The sequence below is a fragment of the Lonchura striata genome, chromosome 5, assembly GCF_050655825.1.
Source record: "Lonchura striata isolate lonStrDom1 chromosome 5, ASM5065582v1, whole genome shotgun sequence".
Taxonomy (NCBI): Eukaryota; Metazoa; Chordata; class Aves; order Passeriformes; family Estrildidae; genus Lonchura; species Lonchura striata.
The window spans coordinates 56,273,739-56,298,097 of NC_140707.1; the positions used below are offsets into that span (position 1 = coordinate 56,273,739).

At 34.0% G+C, this 24,359-nt stretch overlaps 1 protein-coding gene across 3 annotated transcripts in view; it reads right to left on the reverse strand.

Annotated features, from left to right (window-relative positions):
• EML5 (EMAP like 5) overlaps positions 1 to 24,359 on the reverse strand; it is a 98,559-nt gene that overhangs the window by 33,693 nt on the left and 40,507 nt on the right. For all 3 annotated transcript variants that reach the window (XM_085580628.1, XM_077783994.2, XM_085580627.1), the window contains exons 14-27: positions 19,675 to 19,861; positions 17,825 to 17,930; positions 16,528 to 16,621; positions 14,602 to 14,702; positions 13,218 to 13,420; positions 12,007 to 12,118; positions 10,922 to 11,049; positions 9,591 to 9,732; positions 7,692 to 7,844; positions 6,747 to 6,878; positions 5,369 to 5,457; positions 4,481 to 4,657; positions 3,449 to 3,650; positions 1,669 to 1,795 (exon numbers count right to left, since the gene is read on the reverse strand). In XM_085580628.1, the coding sequence (XP_085436754.1) occupies positions 1,669 to 1,795; positions 3,449 to 3,650; positions 4,481 to 4,657; positions 5,369 to 5,457; positions 6,747 to 6,878; positions 7,692 to 7,844; positions 9,591 to 9,732; positions 10,922 to 11,049; positions 12,007 to 12,118; positions 13,218 to 13,420; positions 14,602 to 14,702; positions 16,528 to 16,621; positions 17,825 to 17,930; positions 19,675 to 19,861 (1,953 nt within the window). The remainder of the gene's footprint in view (positions 1 to 1,668; positions 1,796 to 3,448; positions 3,651 to 4,480; positions 4,658 to 5,368; positions 5,458 to 6,746; positions 6,879 to 7,691; positions 7,845 to 9,590; positions 9,733 to 10,921; positions 11,050 to 12,006; positions 12,119 to 13,217; positions 13,421 to 14,601; positions 14,703 to 16,527; positions 16,622 to 17,824; positions 17,931 to 19,674; positions 19,862 to 24,359) is intronic.

Below are 24,359 nucleotides of genomic sequence, written 5' to 3' on the forward strand. Positions count from 1 at the left end.
AGCAAAGAGGTAAATCCCTCATTTCTGTTGCAAATTGTAACTACTTTCCCAAGCAGCTGACGTTATTAAAATGCAATTAATCCTGGACTTCATGTACATGAACTTACCTTACTACCCCCTGCCTTCATAGGAAGCAAAAATAAAAATAAAATAATAAAAATAAAATAAAAATTAGTATCTATGATCGTAGACTAAAACATTTCTAAAACATTTATCAGTCTTATACAATATTAACATCAGAACAGAAGTCAAAATATACACAATAACCATAGTCTGGTTTTATTCTTCATAAAAAAAATATATCTTTGAAGTTTTAGGGCCCCAAACTTTTTAACAATGCAGGTAATGGGATTCTTTCATGATCTTTTTTTTTTATTCTGAATCAAAATTTTATTACCTTACTACAAAATTAATTATCTTAGTAATTTATCTGAAACTGAAAAATACAATTCACTCAGCTTCCAGAAAGAGCTTTTGAAAAAAAAAAACAAAACCAAGAGGTTTACAATTTCATTAAAAAGGAAAAAAAATCTTTAATCAAAGCTTTCATGCCATGCAAATTATTTCTTTTTGATTTCCACATCAAATACATCTAATTAAAAAAGAGAAAGACCATTTCTCATAAATGCAAGGCAGAGAAACACAGTTTTATACACAGGCATCCCACTCTCTCCTACAGCAAAACAACTTTAAAACAAAAGATGATATGAAACTCCCACAAAAGTCACACTGCATTTCTCAAGAAGTGTATCACAGACTTTCCAACTTTACTGTGGAAAGAGGCATAAATATTGACACAAAATTCCTCACATTCCTGCAAAACTTTCTACTCTCCCATTTCCCCATATCCTTACACTCTGTTACACTCTTTTGTTTTCCTCACTTCCCTTTCTTTAGTATCAGCATTCCCCAATTGCCATATTAGAAATCCCTCCTTTCTTTTTCCTCACATCAGTTTGGTGTGCAACAAACAACTTACAGGGTCCCATGCTTAGCTGCAGATTCTACCACAGATAATGTTCCAGAGGTTATAAATTGTTTTTATTTTTCATTTACTGTATTTTCTGGGTTTATTGTAGTCTGCTCCCTATCCTATTCTCTTCTAAAGCACACAATAGTGAAGCAAGATATAAAACTAACACTGTGAAGCAAACAACTCCATTTTCCAAGATTCATTAACAAAAACTGCAGAACCATTGTGGACAGAATTTTTCAATGGAAGGTAGAAGTTATGTGGAGACTAAAGCAATGCAAGGAGCAATTAGAACTACTTTTTTTCAGAGCAGTTTGTTGACAGAAATAAAAAACAGAGCACTGTCCTTCATTAAAACAATCCTACAGGCTCATGACTATAATGCCATCACTAACTACCAGTCAGTACTTCAGTTTCCAAAAAAGAACATATTAGTAAACACCAGCAAATAACCCAATCATCTCAAGGAACTCCCCAGACATAAAAATATGCATACATAGTTTGTAGTCTTTTGTGCTTCCTGAAAATAGATACAGCCTAGTCCTTTGGATTACCTTTCTTTTTTCCTTCAAATAAGTATTTAGATACTTTTTATACATATCCTTCTAAGTTAAGAATTAAATACTCCAATATAATTTTGTTCTACTATTCTTTTCAGGTTGATTTTTTGGTTAGAATTGTAATTTAATAATTACCTTTCATCTAATGTTGGCTCCTTTTGTTGCAGATGAGGCTTAATTCCAAACATTGGTCTAATGTTTGTTGATAAGGCTTTGATGGTGTAATTAATTTCATTTTCCCTTGTCACATCACTGTCATAACCTAACAAAACCAGAGGGAAGAGTATCAAACCAAAATAAGGTACAAGAACAACAATTTAATTTATGCAGATTTCAACAATGTACTAGATTACATAAACAATTACAGCATGGATTATTAGTAACAAAAACACAATAGAAAGAAAGTAGCTGGGAATCATGAACATTGTTAATAAAAGGGATTAAAAGAAAAAGAATTCCCTACAATACCTTTACAGGAAAAAAATTATTAAAGGGTCAAGGGACTTTAAAAGCTACCCCATTTCTGCTTGGTTGGCCTTAACTACAATCACTAACAAAGAACCTCACTACCTGATACCTGCTTTTAAGACCTGTAAGATTCAGTCCTGGTTGTTCTCAGTTCCAGGATCCATCCATTACCATGGATCTATAGGTTTGCACAAGATTCCTACATAATGCTAAGGGCCAGCAAGATGATGTTTACTATAGTAAAATAAACATGTTGGAAAAGCTCAGTTGATACAGGGTTGTTACTTACTCTCCATTATTTTGTTTTTTCAAAGATAGAGACTGCTAATACCAACAATGTGATGGTGAATACTTGTTAACTCTAACTGAAATTAATAGGACCTGACCTAGATAAACTTTTGGGGCTACAGATGTCAATATCTTTTCTTGTAAATCTTCACACACCTCGCTCTCTTTTAGAGTACTTTTGAACACACAGCTTAAGAGGGTTCTGTGTAAAGCAGTAGAGCCTAGGGAAGATTACAGGGCTAAGATGTCTAACAGGTCTTGCAGAGGCTGAACAGAAACTCCAAACTGCAATTTTTGACTAAGAAAGTTAAAGGCTGACAAGTCCTTCTATAGGCAATTAAACTACTTTGTGTATTCTTCCGTACTTTTATGAAGACAGTGATGAAAAATTCTTTTCCAATGAATGTTTAATATGTCTTTAACATTTAATGTATTTCTTTGGTCATTTAGCATGTTTTAGTGACAGCTGAAGTTAATTTATTACACAGAGCTAATGAGAAGCAGTGATAGTTTAATAACACTTGAACACTGAGGAACTGACAAGGAGGAAAAACCGCACTTGGGAGAAGAGAAAACAAGTCTGGAGGCTCATAAACCCTTGGAATTGTAACATGAAAAAGAAAACATAAGTATGGAAAAAACAGCAGAAGTTAATGCTACAAAATACAATTAACACTTTAGAACTACTGATATTGTGACCTTGAAATAGATACATAAACATAAGCCTACTTCAGGCTTCTATGTTTTCATGCTATGGAAGCAGATGCTATTATAACATGAAGATAACTGTGGTCTCACATTATACAGATTTCAATATAATTTCTTAAGAATTAGTGACCAAATTCCAACTGTGATGATTCTATTTTAAATATAGATTTTGGGTAGCTATATATAATTGATATTTAATATTTTTCATTTAGAAGATATCAAGAGTCTCTTTATGTACTCTGACTCAAAGCAGTAACTCAAACACTTATAATTTTCTTCACAGCAGTTTATTAGTCCTTTCCCCAAAATCAGATTTTATTTAACATTTTTGAAGAGTATTTGTTACTTAAGATAGAAACAATCCATAAATTATTTCCAAATTTTCAGTTTTCCATTAATAAAATCTTCTTGCAATAGCATAATTCAACTAGTTGTATAAATTATTACTGACCTCCATCTTCTTCAGAATCTAGATCAGACTCCTCACTGTCACACTGCCTGCTATCCCGATGTCCTTCCATCTCGTAAGTCCACAGCATTAAGGAGGTGTCTGCTCCTCCCACAGTGACCAACAAGCTGTCATCGTAGGTCCAACGCACATTCGTCACATGGGTGCTGTGAGCAACATACCTCTTAAATTTTCCAAACTTTCCCTAAGGGGAAAGAGAAGGCAAAGATCAAATTTACCCAGTCTGCTAGACAAAACTGAAATATGTTGCCAGCACAATGACATCATCTTAGCTTCTTTACAGTTCATGCTCCAGCTATCTTGTATTTCGTATGATTGTAACATGATTTGCCAAGTGCCCCTCCTACAGCAATTTCATGAAATGTTTACCTTATCTTCATATCAACCATGGAAGAGTTAGTTCATAAACAGATTCCAGCAATAAACACTGGATCACTTTTTCTAAGAGAGACAATAATCTGAGTTGGAATAAAAATCCCATAGCATATTTTGAGTCAGTACTTGTGCACTGACTTAGCATGCCAACATTTCAAAATTGAAGACAAGTTTATCACCAAACAAACAGGAAAACTAGAGGTATTTGAAGAGAAGTAAAAATACAATGTGCTTCTGGAATGGTTTTTCTATGATGTGTGATTAAATACTATTAAAGGTCTTCGTCTTGGGAAAAAAAAATACTAATATTGGTCCTTAAAATCATTAATACAATGTAGGTGAAAAAGACATGTTCATTGTCTTCCAAAGCATTCTCATTCTTAAAGTTTTTCCTATTAATTTGCCACAGTCAGCAGCAGTTCACTGCATCAGATGGCTCTACAGTCTGCCCTGGAACAATCATTCTTACTCATTGGAAGTTTAATGCACTGCAAACTGCAATGTAACACTGAATGCTTTCTTTGATCAAAATGAGAAAAATATAAAAACATTCTTTTCTTCTGAGTGATGAATTTTCACAGTTTTGAAAAGGCAGATTTATAAACAAATACTTTCCATAAATGGCTGAAAATTACTTACTTTAGCAGGGTACCGAAACAGTTTCACAAATCCAAAATCATCTCCTGTGGCTAATACTTTACTATCACTCGTGAGGCATGAAGCAGTTACATCTGTGACTTCACCAATTATTGGCCAGATCCCTTCACAGCAAGAGCCCAAAACACTTGTCCATGATGCCCAGCCAATCTTTTCTGCCTACAAAACAACCCATTTGAGACAAAGAATACTTGGGCATTTTTCTTCCATATTCAATTTCGAGAAAAAATCCTTGCACTGAAAGATACATCACATCTAAAAGACAGTATTTTAATACATAAATAACTTATTTTTTTACCATTGAAAATTTCATTTTAGACCTGTAATTTTAACTCTATGAAATTTAAATTCCAAAACTTAAGTAAGTATTTTCAAAATTTTTACCTTAGCTGTCCTTTCAGGCTAAAGAAAACAAATTATGTTTTACAACACAGTCTTTCAATACCATGGAAAATATAATTTGGAAATTACCCATTTTTGCTCTCTGCTCTATGACAATGCTTTATATTTGAGAAAATAAAACAATTACAATACACTGCTCTTGCCTATATGTATTATCTAAACTGTATTACATTGTTATATAAAGGCAAACATGAGGTTTTCCACAGCAAGGTTAAGTAATCTGCAACAGGTTTTTAAAGGTGTTTAGGTACCAGAAGAGACACACAGAAGATTAGTGAGATTTTCATTACTAAATCAGCCAAATGCCTGTTTCCTACTAGAAGAGAAAAATGTGAAATCCCCTACATACTTTATTATTTTAAAAGTTCAAAATTACAGGTTTATACATCATTCCCTCTTATGTAGCATAGATGGCAGCACCATAACTCTAATTTGCAAGCAAGTTAAGAAGGCAGTACAGTTCCTCACCTCCAAACTTGGAATGGTTTGTTTTTTCCCCCGAGGAGCTTCAAAAAACAACTGCTCTTTAGCACCAGTGTTGACTTGCAAAAGTTTTCCTATAAAACACATGACAAAGATATTGTATGTTAACACAGAAGATTTCATTTTACAGAAACAAAAAAAAAATGGTTAGTTTGACTTTTTTGCTGCTAACAGCATTGCATCAATTTTTTTTTATATTGTAAAAAACTGCATACATATATAATGGATCTGGAAGTATGGTCTTCTAAAGAGATATAACTCCTTTGACCCCTTAAATTCACAACCCTTTCTCCCCTCTTTGAAAACTGTACTAATGCATCACTTTTCTCTCCTTATTATGGCTGTCCATCAGATGTTAGACAAAATGTACTGGGTAACGTACTGGTAATTCAAAGCTTGTTTATGATTACTGGCTGTTGATGCATGTGCTTTTGGGATGGAGAAGCACAGATGCTGCCTGGCCACCAGCTGATCCCAAGCAGGTGACTTCTTTACACCTTTATACAGTTTCATTTCTGAGGGAAATTCTCACCAGTGTTTCTGCCCTCTTCCTTTTCAAAATCCTCAAAGAAGCTAACTTACAACACTCTTTCAAAATAAATCAAACTGTTTCAGAATTTATGTAGAGGAATAAGAACATGAACAAACATATTGCACAATTGCACAGCCTTGCTTTTTAATGACACAGGACTAAATTTACTATTTTAATCACATATTAGTACCCTGGAACACAGGAAATCCAGTCTTTCTGCTACGTGTGACAACAAGGATTCCTGAGTTACAGATTTGTAACTGACTTACATTATACAGTATATGATTAAAGGAGTAAAAACATAGAATCATAGAATGTTTGGGGTTGGAAGGGACCTTGGGGTTGGAAGAGACCATCTAGTTCCAACTCCTGCCACTAGATCAGGTTGCTCAGTGTCATCCAGCCTGGCCTTGACCACCTTCAGGGATGGGGCATCCACAACCTCACTGAGCAGCCTCACCATACTTACAGTAAAAAATTTCTTCCTAATATCTAATCTAAACATGCCCTCCTTCAGCTGAAGGCCCTTCTCCCTTGTTCTATCACTAACTGCCCTTGTGAAATCAAATGATAAAACAGGAAAGAGTATTTAAAAATCCAAACAAACCAATCTATAGAGACAAACCATTTTACTTCAAATTGCACAACTTCTAAATACGTATGTGGCAGTAAAAATCATGAGTTTAATATTTATTCAGATGCTGTGAGAGCATATTCATAAGCTGAAGAATCAAATCTGTCAGTGATACCATAAATCCATACTATACATGTACTTTATTAGTCTATAATGTAATCAGTCTTCCAGTACATTTTACAATGAATGCTTCTTACCTCTTATGTCCCAGTCCATGTGTGTGATATAGCTGGAGGCTCCCTTGCAGATTCCTACTCTTTTACTGCTCATTACATTGTAAATATCTACAAAGTTGTCACAGGATGCCACAGCTAAGTACTTTCCAGCCCCTGAAACACATCAGTACAAACACAAAATATTTTCAAAGGATTTTAGTGCTCTTCATATTAAACACAAGTGAATTCTGGAATTTAACCATATGCAACTTAGAAGTTTTTTGATATCAGCTTGCTAATTTATACATATTCTCTGACAAACTTATTTTTATATAACATAATCATCATGAAACATAAAACTATGGTATCATTGCATTTTCAAACAATAAAAACCATTTGCAGAAATTTTAAGCATTTATGGTATTCAGAGAATAATAAGGTTTAGGGAATCAGAAAGTAATGTTGTATGGGAATTGGTATCAGTAATTTGCATCAAATTCTCCAATAGATGAGTGTTTTAACTAAAGTAGGGTATGAATTTTGAGTTCCTAAAATATGAGCTATAATGTCGGAAAAAAACCCTAGCCTCACTGAGAGTGTTAAGAGGTGAAAAATAAGGAAAAAAAAGTTGCCAGAAGTTTCTGACACATCAGTTTCAAGTATTCTTATTAGATAAGAGTAACATCAGTGATGTGTCAAACTTATGCAGCTTATAAAGTGTAACCCTATGGAGCTGCTGGATAGTCACGATTTCAAACTGGCTGCTGTATTACTATAGGCAAACCTATTCCAATAATCTCATCCTTAAGCAAGCAACACAGGATGTCACACCATGGTCTTTCAAAATGGTAGTATTAGTTTTACTGACCTATTTATTACATCTAAAAGTACTACAAATCTTCACTACTTTTATCTCTTAAATGTGATAAGTCTTACTTGAACAACCTTGGTATTAAAATTTTCATTTCAAAAAAGGAAATCACTCACCAGGAGAAAATCTGATTTCTGAAATAACATCTTTCCTGTGCTGGAAAGAGACCAAATCCTCCAGGGTATCTGCATTAACTATCAAAAAACTTCCATCGTTGAGGCCAACAGCTAATGCTTTTCCATCAGGAGAAAAGCAGCAACATCTGCCTCCTGTGAGAAATAAAGAAATTGCATTCAGATACATTTACAGTGCATTATCATCCTTCTTTCAGATCCATTTTTCCATTAGTACAGGAAAGCTATTCTTATCCTAGAAAACTTCCAAGGAAGTTTTCCAGATGGTGCCAAAATAATTTCCAAGTTGTGACAGCATAAAAATAGGTACACTGGCCCAGAATCTTAGGATTTGCATATTAATTGATATCTGTTCTACATTAGTAATACCGATTAATCACTATTGTCTGTATATTTCTAACTTGATCTCCCTCTTTTATCTGGTGCTGCCTGTTTGTTATCATTTGCTTTGATAAGGAGAACAGAGCTGGAAAAGATCCTCTGGATTCACACTATTCAGTCATTTGCTATCACAAAAAATAACACATAAGTCAAAGAATCCCTCCAATAAACATGCCAGTGTTGTTTGAAAAACAGTTTCATTTCCAATTTAAATTTATGTATGGTCAGCTTATATAGATTTGTTTTCATGCCCGAATTTCTGTTAACACACATATTTTCCCCTACTATTTGTTTCTCTGATTAACCTGGAGAGAGAAATCCTCTACTTAGATGGCTTCGTCACAAGGCTTTGCATTTATTATCCTGTAGTTCCTTTCTTCATTCTCAACTTTTAGTTTAATTGTAGTCAGCTGAACACAGATGAGAAATGTACACCAAAAATATCCTGATTTTTGCCTTGTAATTTCCATTGAATACTGCACTATGTCTTGGGGAAAATACCTCACTATCACATGTAATTGTCACCCTGCATTTAACAACATCCTGAGCCTTCTGTTCCTTAAGTTACTCCTGACATACATTTTTCTTACAGTCCCTGGATCTGCTTTTTATAATTAACAAGTAGTATTCCAATTCCATTACTCAGTCTGCAGAAGTAGACATCTTTTTCTGTACAGTACACAGGAACTTTTTAAGATTGCCAAAAAATCTCAAAATGTGTCTCATCAGCAAATAGAGACTTTTTTTGCCAAAAGTACTCTTAAATATATTAATATCAGCTTTAAAACTTGAGCAGAGTTCACCAACTGGAAACTTCCTTGTTCAATCCCTGCTTATGTGAGCTTGTAACTCTTCTACATTTATTTTGTCAATCTAAATCATCTTCAATTAAGCTTCCCCTCATGTTTGAATCAAACTGCATTGCTGAATGGCAAACAGATAAAGCCTACTGTGTTCCTTTATCTAGCAAAGCATACACAGAATTATAAGCTTGTCAGGGCCAGTTTCATCTAATCCTGAAAAAATCATGTTATATGATGTCACTTAAAACAGATTTTCCATCTGTCAAAATAGGATTTATTTATTTCCTAAAGAACTAGTAAAAATTTTATGATTTCTCTTTTATTGACATTCCAGATCCTTCAAACATTCACAAAGAAAATTACAACATTCCTTCTAAGATTTCTTCCAAAAATTTTTAGATTCAAAGTCTCAAAAAAGCCTTGCAATATTATAAGCAACATAGCATTTATGTAATTGACTCAACTTTTATTATTAATTCACTGACTTTAAAAAGTTACAAGTGCAAATAATCTTCAATACAGCACTATACAGAATTTTTTTTGTGCAGATTCATTAGCTTAAAGGCTACATAACTTGTGAACATAGCATTAATAAAATAATTGAACAAAGAAAGAAATTTATTCTGCTTTCAAAAGATTCATAATGCTTGTAAATGTCAATTTCATCAGTAAATATTTTTCATACTAAGCATCTTACCCTTCTTCAATTTGCGAACAGCTAACATACAATGGCTAGGAGATAAATCCCATATTCTTAAGGTTTTGTCATCACTTACAGTGGCACAAATAGGTAAATGAGGATGAGTAGCTAGACCCCAAACTTCCCCCTCCATGTGACCCTGAAAAAACACAATGAATCAGATTTCTTTTTACTTCGAATTAAAATATTAAATAATACATTTATGAAAGTAAAAAAAAAAAAGGATACTCATTATTTAGAGGATGATAAATATCTGAATAAAACCACAGAATGCCTGAAAATATTCACTCTGCTACTCGTGCAAAATTATAGTAATTTGTTTTACAGAAAGCTTCTGCAAAATAATCCTCACACACATGTGTGTCAGGGGCATGGGCAGTGGGACTGAGTGCACCTCAGCAGGTGAAGCCAGGCTGAGAGAGGAGGGGGTGCTCAGTCCAGAGGAGAGAAGGCTTCAGGGAGGTCTTGTTGCAGCCTCTTAAAGGGGGCTTATGAGAAATATGGGGACACTTTTTAGTAAGGCTTGTAGTGACAGGACAAGGGGTAATGGGTTTAAAGTAGAAGATAATAGATTCAGACTAGATAGAAGAAAGAAATTTTTTATGACAAGGGTGGTAAAACTTGGAGAGCTTGCCCAGAGATGTTGCAGATGCCCCATCCCCAGAAACATCCAAGGTCAGATTGCATGGGGCTGTGAACAATCTGATCTCTTTGAAGATGTCCTTGCTTACTGCAGGGGGTTTGGACAAGATGGACTTTAAAGGCCCCTTCCAACCCAAACTGTTCTGTGAACTAGGTTTTTCTTTACCTTAGGTTCTAATATTTTCTTTTAACAAATATAGTTCTTTATGTATTACACTGGCTACTCAGAGAGGAGAGAGTCCAGAGATTTTTACTTAACTATGAAAGAAAATACTATACTGATGCAATGTAAAAATCTGTTTAGTAGTCAAGCTTAAACAATACAGTGGTTTGGTATAGCAAAATTTTTTACATACAAGTAAAATCTCAAAACAAATGACAAGGAGACAACTCTTAAAAATAGGAATTTGGAGGAGGATCCACTATTTCATACACTTTTCTTATTTTTTCAAAACACATATATGATTTTGGTCTCTTTGGATGGATGAACTCATTGGACAAACTAGTAATGAAATTCCTTGTCCTATCTTGCTCATTAAGGAGTCATAATGGTTTAGTCTAACTAAAAGTGATAGTAATTCACTAACTTCATTAGTAGTTAAAGTGCTTCTTATTGCACAAGTCCTTACTTGAGAAATAAAATCATGTTAGTGGTAAGAAATATCTGACTGCTATTTAAAACATACCTGAACCAGCAGAGTTATTGGTCCACTTTTATCCACCTCCAATATTTCACCATTCTTTGTGCCCACTAGAATATGACCATGTCCTAACGATATGGCACGTATAGAAGGATTATCTTCTAAGAGGAGACCTAGAACAATAACATGTTAGAAGATAGGATTCTCAATTATGCCTTAAAGAGGATTTTTCACACTTACGCACAGTACATTCTCACTGTAGAAAAATCTACTCTCTTACTGTAGAAAACATTCCTGCATGAAACAACATGGCTGGATTCATTTGTGAGGATTTAGCAATACATCAAGAAGATAATAGGCTTGACTCTGTGCATGTTAGTTATCAACTATAACACTATATTGCTACCAATTATGGTACCTCCAATTCTAGCTTTTTGTAAACAAGCCAGGAGAATGAGACACTCTGGAGTACAATGTTTTCATTAATAAGTATTTACATTCATCATGTTTGAAAATCAAATAATGTACTTTACAAGACAGCAAACATAATTTTAAGGGAAGGGGATGGAAGAGAAAAACTATCCAGAATGAAAATACAGGGAACTGTAAATTAGCATTAAGATCAAGAATAAGTGGTAGAAATGGGAAAAGTAGGAATGAAAATGTTCTTTAATTATTTCAAAAGACATATGCATTTAAAGAAAATTAACTACCAATATCTTACAAAACTAACCACAATTCTGAATTCATTCCTTTTTCTGTAATAAAAAAGAACAGGTAAGATACTTCATGATCAGAAATATAAGAGGCTTTTTGCTTGCCACTTCAATAAAAACAAGACAAAGCAAGAAAACCCTGGATGATAAGAAACTTACAGCTGAATCAATTAATTTAGGCTAATAGTAAACTAAATATTATGATCTGCATCCACCAAATGTGCAAACAGACCCTACAATACACAACTCCAGTCCCAACAGAAGAATTACTTACTTAGAATCAATAAAGCTTTAAAAAAATTTATTTTAGTATTTATTATGTAAAATGTGGATTCTCTCTTACTCAATTTCACAAAGATTTCTAAAGAAAGTACTTTAAAATTAGAACAAAACATAGGAAAAAGCCTGTGTTACCTTTGGATCCAGGAGCCAGAGCAGCCCTTTTGATGGCATAAGTTTTGAGACAACGTTCAAAGGTATCGTCCCAGAGAGCTACTACCCCATCCTTTCCTCCAGTGACAAATCCCTGGAGGAAAAGAAATAAAAATCATTAGTTGTATTTGATTATTATCTTTCCTTAATTTTTCAGTGATTTCTGCAAATACTGAAAATGGACTATATACAACACTTTAATGCACAGAGCTACAGATGTTAGAGATGAAAAGAACAAGAGCAACAAAATGAGTGATTTCTCCTCCTGATGAAGGCAGCGAGTTCTGTAGAGTGCATGTACATGGCCTACATTTAGAAGTTCTAACCTGTATGCTCCTACCATTCTAGAAAAATGAGCACAAACATATTATAGTGTTATTCCTTGATATCTAGCCTCCATATCCCTTTGGCATTTCTTCTCATTACTCAAAACAAGACTTAGTACTGCAAAAATTTGATTAGTGCTTATATTCTTCAAATATAGGTGCATTTGTGCCATTCTGCATTAAAAAATATATGTAGGTATTTAAAGAAGGAAAAGGTATGGTTAATACTGAAATCATTAGTTCTTTCTTTTGGAGCACTCAGTTCTTGTAGTAAGGATAACATGTGTTATGCTGCTTTTCTGAAACACAAACATTGGAAAGTGGAGTGACTTGGTCTAACATAGCAAAACACCAACATATACATCACATCAAAAACAAAAAATAATCTAACTGGAACACTCATCCATATTTAAGCACACGCTTAAAGGGTTTCCTGGGCTAAAAAGAAGTCAAGAATCTGGAGAAAGTACTTAATGATCTACAGATTGAATTTTATCTATTGGTAGACAGTAATTACACTACAAAATAGTACAAGTATGATCTTCCTCTCTCACAAGCTCACATATTCCACTGAACATACTGATGCTTAAATCAGTTACTGTTATTTCTTTAGTAAGAGGTTATGAAAATTACTAAATAAGATGTCGTTGACCAGAAGGGCTTGAGAAACAGCATGCTACAGAACAGAAATAAGAGATTGCATGAACAATAATTTGCACTAATGCATAAAACACTGTTTTGAATCTGGACCATACAAGGCTTTTCTGTACTGAAAATAAGGACATGGATTCCTGAGTCTGGGAAAGGTTTGGCTTTATCATAGACTTTTTTGTCCAGACATAAAAAAGCAATGAGCAGTTTATTTACTTTTTCCAATGCGTGCATGCTGAACACAGGACCATCATGTGCTTTGACAGTTTTTATGAGAAACACATCTCTCCAAATACACACATCCCCCGTGGAGGTTCCAGAGAACGCCATCTCTTCTGTCCAGCCATATACTGCACACATCATTGTGTCAGTTCTTCCCAATGCACCTATGCAGCCCTTTCTCCCAATTAGTCCTCCTCCTGGTTCAGACCAAAAACAAGTCATTAGACATCTGCTTGGAACTATAGTACAAGAACTATGCCCAGACCAACAAGCCCTTTTCTTTTAGTTCACCCATGCTCCCCAAAAAAATGAGTTTGAGAAATCACAAAATAAATTTATTATTTTTCAACTTTCACTACAATAAAAATTAAAACCAAACGAAACAACAAAACAAAAATGAACTAAAACCAACCAAACAAAAAAAACTAAACCCAAAAGACCCAACCTTACTCTTAAATCACTATTTTTTTTCTTCAAAATCATAATCTCCAAGCTTTTATCATTGTTAAGATTTCTTTCTAAACAATTCGTAGTAGTTATTTCAGTAAATATTCTAAGACACTGCTCTTTCTATAGATAGCAAGCTCAATTGTGAAAATTAATAATTTACATAGACATCCACACCTTGCTGTCAGGTCATCTTGGTTAATTTCTGTTAGAGCTAGAACTGAGAAAAAATAATTTTTTTCATCACTAGTTTTCTCTACACAATCTTTATCAGGACTCATGTGAGTTCAAGTACATAAATTCTGCATTAATATAATTAGAACCTTCTTAGCAGATAATCTTCTGTAGCACGTGTCTTTATATATGAATTGAGGTGTGAAACAATCACATTCACAGAAGTATCAGGGAATGGGTTTTTCACTGTTCAAAATTTCTCAAGCAGAATTAACCTTGGGTTTTAATTCTAAAGATCAGAGGTATCTAGACGAAGAACTCTCAACTGGCAGACGTGTCCTCTTCAAGTACTTTGCCTGAATTTTGTATGTCAAGTTTTATAACCTTAATATTATTTATACCTTAATATTATTTATGCGTTTTTATAGCATATGTGCTTAAAGGTTCTTCTTCCAAAAACTGCTCTATGATTTTAGAGCAGCTCTGTAAAATGTCCATATTATTACTAGATATAAAAAGAGACAGTAGAAAATGCAAGGTCTTTTCTTCTTATGTAGCTCCAGCACCATGGCAGATTGATCTTAAAAAGAATTTCCACTACTGCCATAATACCAATTAACATTATTACTGCTCGGGCAACACTAACTAGGATAGACAAAGAAAACATTTGCCTTTCATGCACAAAACATACAGTAAGAGATGCAATAGTTACACTGCCTGTAACAGAACATGCTCTAATTTTGAAGTGTGTTCTTACCTGCTCTCCGCCAGAATTTCATGTGTTTAATTCCAACTGTAATCAATTTATCAGGCATGTAAGGATTAATCTTAACAACAAAAATCTTATCTTTGCTCCCTCTGAAATGCAAAGCAAAATAATTTAAATACAAGTGTAACTCTTAATATTTTTACATAAGGTTGGGAGGGTTTTTTTGTTTTAATTTTATGTACAACTGATCTAGCTTGCTAACATTTACTTTCAAATCATTATTAATAGTTTATAATGAGGAAGTAGAAAACTAAAGAAACAACATACTGAGTCCTGTTTTATTTTCATTACCTTTCAGTTTCCAAGGCAGGTGAGTAATTATATTACTTCAAAAAGGCACAAGGAGGCATTTTCTTTGCAAAAGAAAATGTATTTGCATTAAGTTTGGGTATATGGCATTTAGATCTTTGACAGATCATAATGACACTTAAAGAAGTCAAAAATCTTATTTTAAGTTTGCTTATCTTGAAAACAAACTGCTATTGTCATTCACTATTTAGCTGTTTTTCCTGTTTTTGTTAGAAAAACATTATGCTGATATTACATCTTTTTTGGAAATTACAATTGGTTCTAAAAACATTAAAACCACTTGGGTTTTATACTTCTTATTATGCTTCTATAAAACTAATGCTTTGGTTCAGTCCTACAGTTTGAAAAACAGCTTTTGACTATGTTTGCTATCTATGCAAAGCAATGCTTATGGAATGTTTTTCTCTACTTAAAATGAAAAAGAACCTCCAATCCCTAATTTTTGCTCCTTGTTCAAAAGTGGCAATAATCTTTTATTTTCTGTCCTTTCAGACCGCTGGATGAACTAGTGGCTGAATGAATGAGACAGTTTCTTTCCAAACCCTCAGTCATCTTGAAATACAGAAGCTGCTTTCAAAAATTCTAATCAATTCCTTTGATTTGCGGGTGGGAGAAAAGAAAAAAAAAGGTGAAAGGCAGATAAATGTCTTCAGAGAAGCCAAGGTAACTGGGCTTTTGGCAAGTAACAGGGAAGGCAGTACTCTTCTTTACCTACATAATCTATTCAGAATTTTCATTCTTTAGTGGATAAGAATTCAACATGTGTTTAAAAACACAATGAGAGTCAATTAAATTAAAGAACAATAATGGATGAAAGGGAAGCTGACACTTTTTTAACTGTACTGCAAAGAGTAATAAATCTTTTTAAAATCTACCTAGAACAACATTTAGAGTATAAGCACTGAATCCAGACAGAATGGGACAAAACCCACTCACACTACTGCTCTATTTAAAGCAATAGATCATTAGAAAAGAAAAGTGTCAAAGGTTTAAATAACATTACTTAAAATTATAAATAGGATTCTATCTTGTAGATTAAAACAATTTAATAAACATTTTAAATAATCTGTGCAGACACAAAGAAATTTCTAAAATATTTAACCTTTGGATGTTACTTAGACCAATTTCCTGTTCAAAGCAGAGCTGACTTCAAAGTTAGATTAGGCTGGTCAAAACTCAGAAAGAAAAAGGAAAGAACCCTGAAGAAAAAAAGAACTCTGCAAAACAACTGCAAATTACTTTTCCAAGAAAGATGTGATCTCTGATGAAAAAGATCTGAACATACCATATATCACCATCTTTAAGAGGGCAAATACAAGTGCATAGAGTTTTAAAGAAAATATTTCAGAACACAGCAGTGTCTTCTATGTCATCGTTCTTCACCAATTGAGCAATTACTTTAATAGTTCCTGTTGACTACCAGACCTTCATTTACTTCTTCCACAGAAAGTTTTTAACATGACACAAATATTATTGCCTGCATCACATATATAACAGAAACTGCTAATTTATTAGAGAACTCTTATTTTTTAATGAATATATTTTTCTTACTGACATTTGACAGTAAATCTAGGTACAGATTTTAAAACATAGTTAAATTCCTACCTTACTGCTGAAAGCTTTTCTCCTTTCTTCCAATCCCAGAGTACAATAGTGTGATTATCATCTATTCCAACGGAAGCCAATCGTTTCCCATCCGCTAGAATAATAAATTTATTATTAAGAGAGTAGATAGATAACTATGTTGCAATAACAAGAAATCATATTAAAAATATTATAACTGCACAAATATTATAAGAATGTTTAAACAAGTAAATAAACATATGATGTTTTTAGAGGTGTGTTTTTTCATCCATTTGCTTTTAAACTTTAAATTATCCTGTCTCTGAATTTGAACTTAGATGCTCTCTGTTCATCCCTTGTTCAGTTAGCTGCTGATATAGCTGCACAAAAACATTCACTATAGGTTGATCTTGTGAAAATTTTATGTTCACTCTGAAAATCTCTATTAATTTCTGAACAGGAAGGAACTGGAACCATACCATGAAATTTGTGAAATGCCCTTAAACTTAGCAGTACTATGAAGTCTTGGAAAAGTTTTGACACATATTCTGCATTAACCTTCAATAAACGAGCTGTTTGTGCTTACTCAAAATCAATGACTTTCTGACATTTTTGGAATTGCTACATATCTAGCCAGAATTTGAGAAATGAGATTCATATCTTGAAAAAGGAGAACAAAAGTAAGAAGCATCAAAGACCACAAACCATTCATTTTTGTGACCACACATCTTCAGAGATCTTATCCAGGAAATCCAAACAATTAAATAATGAATAGAAGCTAGTGGAGCAGAGGAAATTTAATATTGGTACAGGAATTCAATGTTGGGGGTATAAAAATCTCAAGGGATTTAAATGACAGTCTTATGTTAGTTTAAGATGGAGAGAGAGCCTTTGTTTGTGACCAGAACTCCCTGACTGGACTTCCTGAATGTGTCAGTGTGTTACCAACATAGCTTTCAGGATTTCATTTAAAAAATAAAAAATCACACCCCCAATCAATTTGCTCAAAAAAGCTTCTTACACAGCTGTAAAGCAGACACAGCATTCCAGACCTGTGCCCCTGCCTTGTACAACCAAAAGAAATTCTGAAGGGCTCAGCTCAGCTGTTAAACAGGACAGTAGCTGTTCTTGCATTTCCTATGTGCAAGACTCAAAAGGAGGTGTTTCTAATGAATGTTCATTATAAGGCAGCATCTCTCATTTGACATTGAAGAGTGGAGAATATTTTTAAGACAATATTTGCAGTGTAAAGGAACCCCCAGTTTCTCAGTAGAACTGATTATCTTGTATTTTCACACAGAAAAGGAAAAGTGTAAATAAATAAATAAATACTTATTACCTGAAAAATCAACAGCACAAACACCATACTGATGATAGCCCTTTAATACTGAGAGTGGCTTTATTGTTTCTGTATCCCAAATGTGTATTGAGGAATCTCGACCAACCTGAAATTATACATATTCATAGCCGGTTTTTTTTTTTTCATTTCTCAGTTATTTTACACAGTTTAAAAAGTTTTAAGAATACTTCAAAAACTATTTGCGAAAAATAACAGTTATAGGATTTTCCTACTATTACTGTTGTCTGGCTAGCAGAATATTTTTCCTTTTGCTGCTTCCCAAAGACCATTTCCCAGCTGACTTAGGCACATTAATCACAATTAACTAAAATCCTCCTGGAGGGGGGTGGGGAGAAAAAAAGCCCTTAATTGATTGCACTGTAGCATATTTATTCCATCAATTTTTCATCAATCATTCCCTGTCTAAAAATAAAAGGTTATTTTTATTGTTAGTATGTCAGCTTATCCACGTTTCAGGATTCAAGGTGACTTCTGCTGCTCTCTGGTGTCATTACAAGGCAGATTCTAATACAATGATACTTATGGCACAAAAATGCACTAGTAGAGGCAATAAATCTGGTAAGAAATAGAATGTAGCTTATTCTTTTCAACTATGCACAAAAGCACTATTAGCACGTAAATGATTATTTGCTATTCCAAGGGTTTTGCACTATAGTGCACAAATAAAAAGGCTGCAAAACCAGAACAAAACTCTCTTGCATTTAAGGCTCAGAAAAACAAGAATTTACTTCTGGTTTTGTCACAAACTTAACATTAAAAGTTTGTAAAGCTTTTCAGAACACCCACTATCAGGAAGATCTGAACCAGAGAGGTATAAGGAATGATTACTGCATTACCTAGTTGCCTCATGTAACATAGCATACAACAATATGTAATGTGTATGTATAAAATAGTATATAATGGAATCTATCTTTCTGCCTGATAGAATAAGTTATTGTAAATTCAGGGACATTTTTATCCATAGCCTTTGCTACTCCAAAATTAAATCAACTCAATTCTTATATTTAGGGATAATTTCTTAACTGACCTACAGTTATGTTAATCTCAACATTTTTATAGAAATCAAGAGTATAATGAAAAGAGTTTATTTCTACTAAAAAAATTCAGTTCACATGTTTTCCAAGTTATTATACAATAACAAGAGCAACCATGATAAAAATTATAAGCATAAGTAAAAAAACTATGAAACATCAGCTCAAACCTTCAAGTCCTAGTGTATAAATATTTACCAGAGGACTTCTTTGTTTGAAGATATGAATGATAATTATTTATCTAAAGTAACTGTCTGGCAAAAGATAAAATTAACTATTATTAGTATTATAAAATTAACTCAAGCAACATACATCCCTTTGTTGTATGCACAATAAGTATATAGTTTGTGTATAGGTGGTAATGAAAAACATAATGCATTAAAATTGAATGCAACAACAACTGTAACAACAACTACTCACTTCACACTGTAAAATAGTAAATGAATGCAATGCTATTATAGCTAACTTCACAAAGCAGATGTTAAAAAAATATATTTTTTCTGCACCTATTAAAATATTTTTTTTTCTCCACCTGTTATCAAGAAGCCGCAACATAAGGCTGAATAAAAAATATTAATCTATTCTTAGTTTTGAATTATATTCAGAAAAACTATGGAGTATATACTCTTACCATAATACAAATAAGTGTAAAAAACACTTCCGTGTCAGTTTTTTAACACAATTCCATGTGTAATAGATCATCTGAATAAATGTAGACTGGATCCTCTTCCCCCAAGTCCTTTCAAAATTCAGTAGTAACAACTTCCGATTGTTATTGCAGATAAACATGAATCCTACCTGGCCAGTTGCCACATAGTCCTTTAAGGGATGAATAGCAAGGCAAAGGATGTCATCATCATGACCCAGATAGAAGCGCTGTGTGTTCTGCTGCCGGTTGTACACCACGCCCACCGCCGCCACATGGTATACGATTTCACCCGTCTGCGTGTAAAAGAGATTGCTTCGGCAGTCGTAACCTCTGTAACTAATTCAACAAAAAAGGCTTGTTCACCAAAGTCATGAACATACATACTGAAACTGAGATAAAGTTATGCTGATGAATTCTGTGCATGTAAAACTCATGTTACTTACCAATTATTGGTTTGGTGTTTTAAAATTCTTGCTTTAAATATACTTTCCCATTCTTAAAGGAACATCAACTTAGCAATCTAATTTACTACTCAGATATCAGTACTACAAGCACTAGTTTAAAAGTGGCACTTAATTGTTACTTTCCACAGCTAGTTTAGAAGAGAAAGTAATAGCTAGTAATTTTTTCGGACCACATGGAGAAGTTGGTCATGCAACAACTAGTTAAGTGAAGTAGAAAATCCAAAGAATTAGTTTTGGCTATTTCCTACTGCTCAAAAATCAGCCAGAAAACATGATAGTTTGATAACAGAAAACAAATGTTAGGGTTTTTTTTAATAGAAGAGTTTCTTTTTTTGAAGGAAAACCTGTCTACTTTCTTAGTGATACAGGAACTGGCATGAATAGGCCAATTCCCAACTAAGGTCTGTATGTACTATGTCAGTTCACTAATTTCTTCCTAGGTGTTTCTAAGATCATGAAGTTACATGATCTCATGTACACAGCGCAACCATATGCCCTGGGGAAGCAATGAATCTGTGAGGCTGCTGGTCAACTTCAGTTTAATGAATATTCCAAACACCATGGATCCATGTTCATAAACACTAGATCTATGCATTACTGGAAAACAACAGAGCACATACTTGGAACAGATTTGAACATAATGTATTTCAGTTGGCTCACCTACATTACACACAATGGTACTTACATCATTGTATGTGATTAGAGAAAAATTACTAAGACTACCACACAAAGTTTTTAAACAGACTAGCAGATAGTCCAGGTCCACTGGAATATTGTATTCCATGAATTTGCATCTCAAACTTTTGGAAGATAATTAAATTCCTCCCTGTCCAGTTCTCTAACCTGTGCAGGTCCCTCCAGATGGCAACACAGCCATTGGGTCTGCCAGCCTCTCCTCCCAGCTTTGTACTGTCTCCCATACTGTGAAGTCTAAAGCTGGGTCTCATTAGATCACAAAAAAGAGAAGTGAACTTCTTAAACCAGCAAAAATTGTGACAGCACAGAAACAATGCTTTCAAATAAGGATCCCTTCAACTCACTGCTTAGATCAGGATTCTTAACTTCAGATTTGGTTCTAGTCCAGCAACTTTTCAGTGTCTCCTGAGTTACTGTCCCTTCAAGGTCTCTACAGAATCTCTCTTCACACTTGATCTGAAGCTCAGCTATATCTGCTCCCTGCTCTCCTCAAGCTGACCAATAATTTAGACTGAAATACACCCGCAGGCTCTTCAGTCCTGCTTTGCTCTCCCTCCACCCACATCATTCACTAACAACCTTCCCCTGCAGCAGCACGTGCAGATATTTGGAAGCTGCTTTCTGCCTAACCCAGAGTGCTGCCTGCTTGCAGCCTTCTTAGATGTACAGCCACTAGGTTTTTATGGAACAGAATATACAATGACCTACAGTAACTATGAAGAAAGGAAACAAAAATAACCTATCACAGTATATAACATCATCATTTTAAGCACATGACAACACTTGGAGAGGGGTAGGGATTATAAAGGCAGGAGCAGTGCCAAAGAAGATACCTGAACCTATTGTTGCTCAGACATCATTTTCCTGTGCTCCACTCTGCATTGTGCTCTACTAAACATACTGGATTTTCTTTGCAAGCATAGAGTCATAAAAAAAAAAAAGCTAAATATTCACCCTAAAGGAGAATACTAAAAAAACAAACAAATAACAAAAACCAACATCTATGAAAATATGCATGCTGAGAGAAATACTGGACATTGAGCAATTTCTTGCAAGCTTAGCAGTCACCTATAAAAGTAAAATGTGTGAAGACAGCAAAAGGGTTTCAGGTCCTCCTACACGCAACCCAGAAACTCATAATTTTCCCAACTCATCATAACAATTGCCTATATACCCTAAATTAAACCTAGTGAAACTAAGTACATTAGTGCTATGTATCACAGGACTACTCAAAATATCCAAAATGTATCTAGGATGCAAGAAAATAGTTCTTATTATTCATAATTTCTTGTGATAGAAGTTAATTTTAGTTAATTTCCTCTAGTTATTACAAAAATTAGTACAATCGTTTACAATTAAAATACAACATATTTTGCCAAAATATCAAGCAGTGCCAACAAAGACTTTTTGTCACCACATTAAGCACATTTGGTCTTTCCCATGGGTGAGTTTACTAACTCCTTGACAATAAAGGTACTTTTTACCAGAGGGAAAGCAAAGGGCCAAAGTTAAACAGCAATGAAAAGAAGCATATTTCAATTTAGAAGATCATTCCCTAAGAATATTCTACACTGTTCCAAATACTTATATCTTCATATTATTTAACCAATTTAGAACTGAGATTTCTAGCTAATCTCTGAAAAAGCATTAAGAGAAATAATTTATTTGCATGCAGAAAATAAATGAAATAAATTTACAAGGCATCTTTATTAGCAACTATAAATTAAATAATAATGAAAACAAGTTCTGTAAAGAATGTAAATTAAATAAGAATGAAAGCAAGTGTTGTAGTTACTGTACAATATATAAGGCACAATAAAAGTACGAATGCATTCTGCCATAGTTAATTACCCAGCATTCATTCAAGTTAATGTGACAGTAACTATCAGAAGATGTAGTTTCCTAAGTGCTACATAGGGAAAAGAAATTACCATTACCAAAGTCATGAATAGCAGGGGCTGCACTCAATATGAGATTAAGACATGAAAATATAGGTGTTCACATGTTTGTTAGATACATTAACTCCTACATTTTAATCAACACTGTTGTAGTCAATAGAGTCAGTTCAACCTGCAGGGCTGCATAGCTGGCCAACCATCAGAATTTCATTTTACCTGAGCCAAATCACTCCTTATGCTCCACTGACTACTGACTGAATCTCCAGTGACTGTGATGGAAGTTTAATATACACATAAAACCATTTCCTTTTGGGCACACCACTGTGAATTCTGTAAGCTGAAGCTGAATCTTATCCACATTTGCAAGTTACACATCTATATCCAGCTAACAGGCTGTCGCTGTTGAGGCAGGATGGGAACGAACGAACTCCAGTTCAGAAGGCTTGATGAAATAAGCTCAACTCAACTCATTTATTTCAAATACATCAATCACTCTTTTTATAGAGAACATCAAGAAGACTAATTTCATTGGTCTTAAAGTAAAAGCATCTCACTCCATTGGTGTGCAGTGAATGATGCACGGTGGCAGAAAATATCTATAAACAATGTGAACAACAAGAGAGAATTATTTACATTCCTTTCCAACTCTTTCCCAGGCCCAGCCTGGCAGAAACCACTCCTTTATCTCTGACTGAACTGAAAATATCCATAACAGGCAACTTCACAAGTACTGTCCTCTCTGGGAAAATAGTCAATGTCCATAGCTTGTCTAATGCTGTAAGAGTTTCAAAATTTGAATGTTACTCTTCTAAGTATATGTGGGAAGCTTCTACATGTAGTCCAATCCTCCCCCAAAATCTCTAGAAGAACCAAATGTCAAAACAAACATGATTAAGTCTTTAGTACAAAGGTAGGGGTTTTTTTTATATTATGCATAGCAGTAGTTTTCTCAAGAGGACCCATTCATAGGCTATTCCCTTCAGATACTATTTATAGGTACTTGTAGGAATCCATGCAAGATGTTTTAAGGCTCTCCTTGCAGAGCATTCCCATGTCATCTTGCAGTAAGGTAAATTTATTTAATATTCTGAAACTCAAACTAGATTGTGCTTAAGTACACTGAATATTGAAAAGGAATTCTATGATTTTATGAATATTCAAAAATATAAAACATCATTCTTGTGAAATCAACAGCATAGCTCTGAGAGAATACAGGGCATGACTATTACATCTGCATCCTTATTTCCTGCCAGCCAAAAGAAAGCATAATAAGCATTGACTCCAAGAAAAAGTTCTTCTGAATAGTTCATGTTTCTGAAGCACCACCCTGCCAAATACATGGCAGAATTAAAATACAGGAATAATCAAAAAGAGGCCAAATTTGTACACCTATTTAACAAAGTGCTCCTGATCATGATTGAATCAGATCTCTTAGACACAACTGAACTTCTTAATAGAAGTTCTTTCCTCATCCATCTAAGTCAGAAGCTGGCTCACATACTCTGAATTTTATTCCCTTTCAAAACAGGAAGTAACCAGAGGTTTAAGAGATTTCTTACATGTTATCAAGAGATATTTAAAAGTTCATCTTTCACGGCAGTTGACAAATTCAAAACACAACACCAACAAGGTCAAAAACAAAGAAAAGAGAAAGAGCTTCCAGTTCCCCTAATTAAAAAAAGCACCACTTCTTACATTTTCAAGGAACATCCAAGACATTTCCATTGCAGCTAAAGAAAGATGAAGCAAAGCAGACTTCCTGAATCAGAGAATATG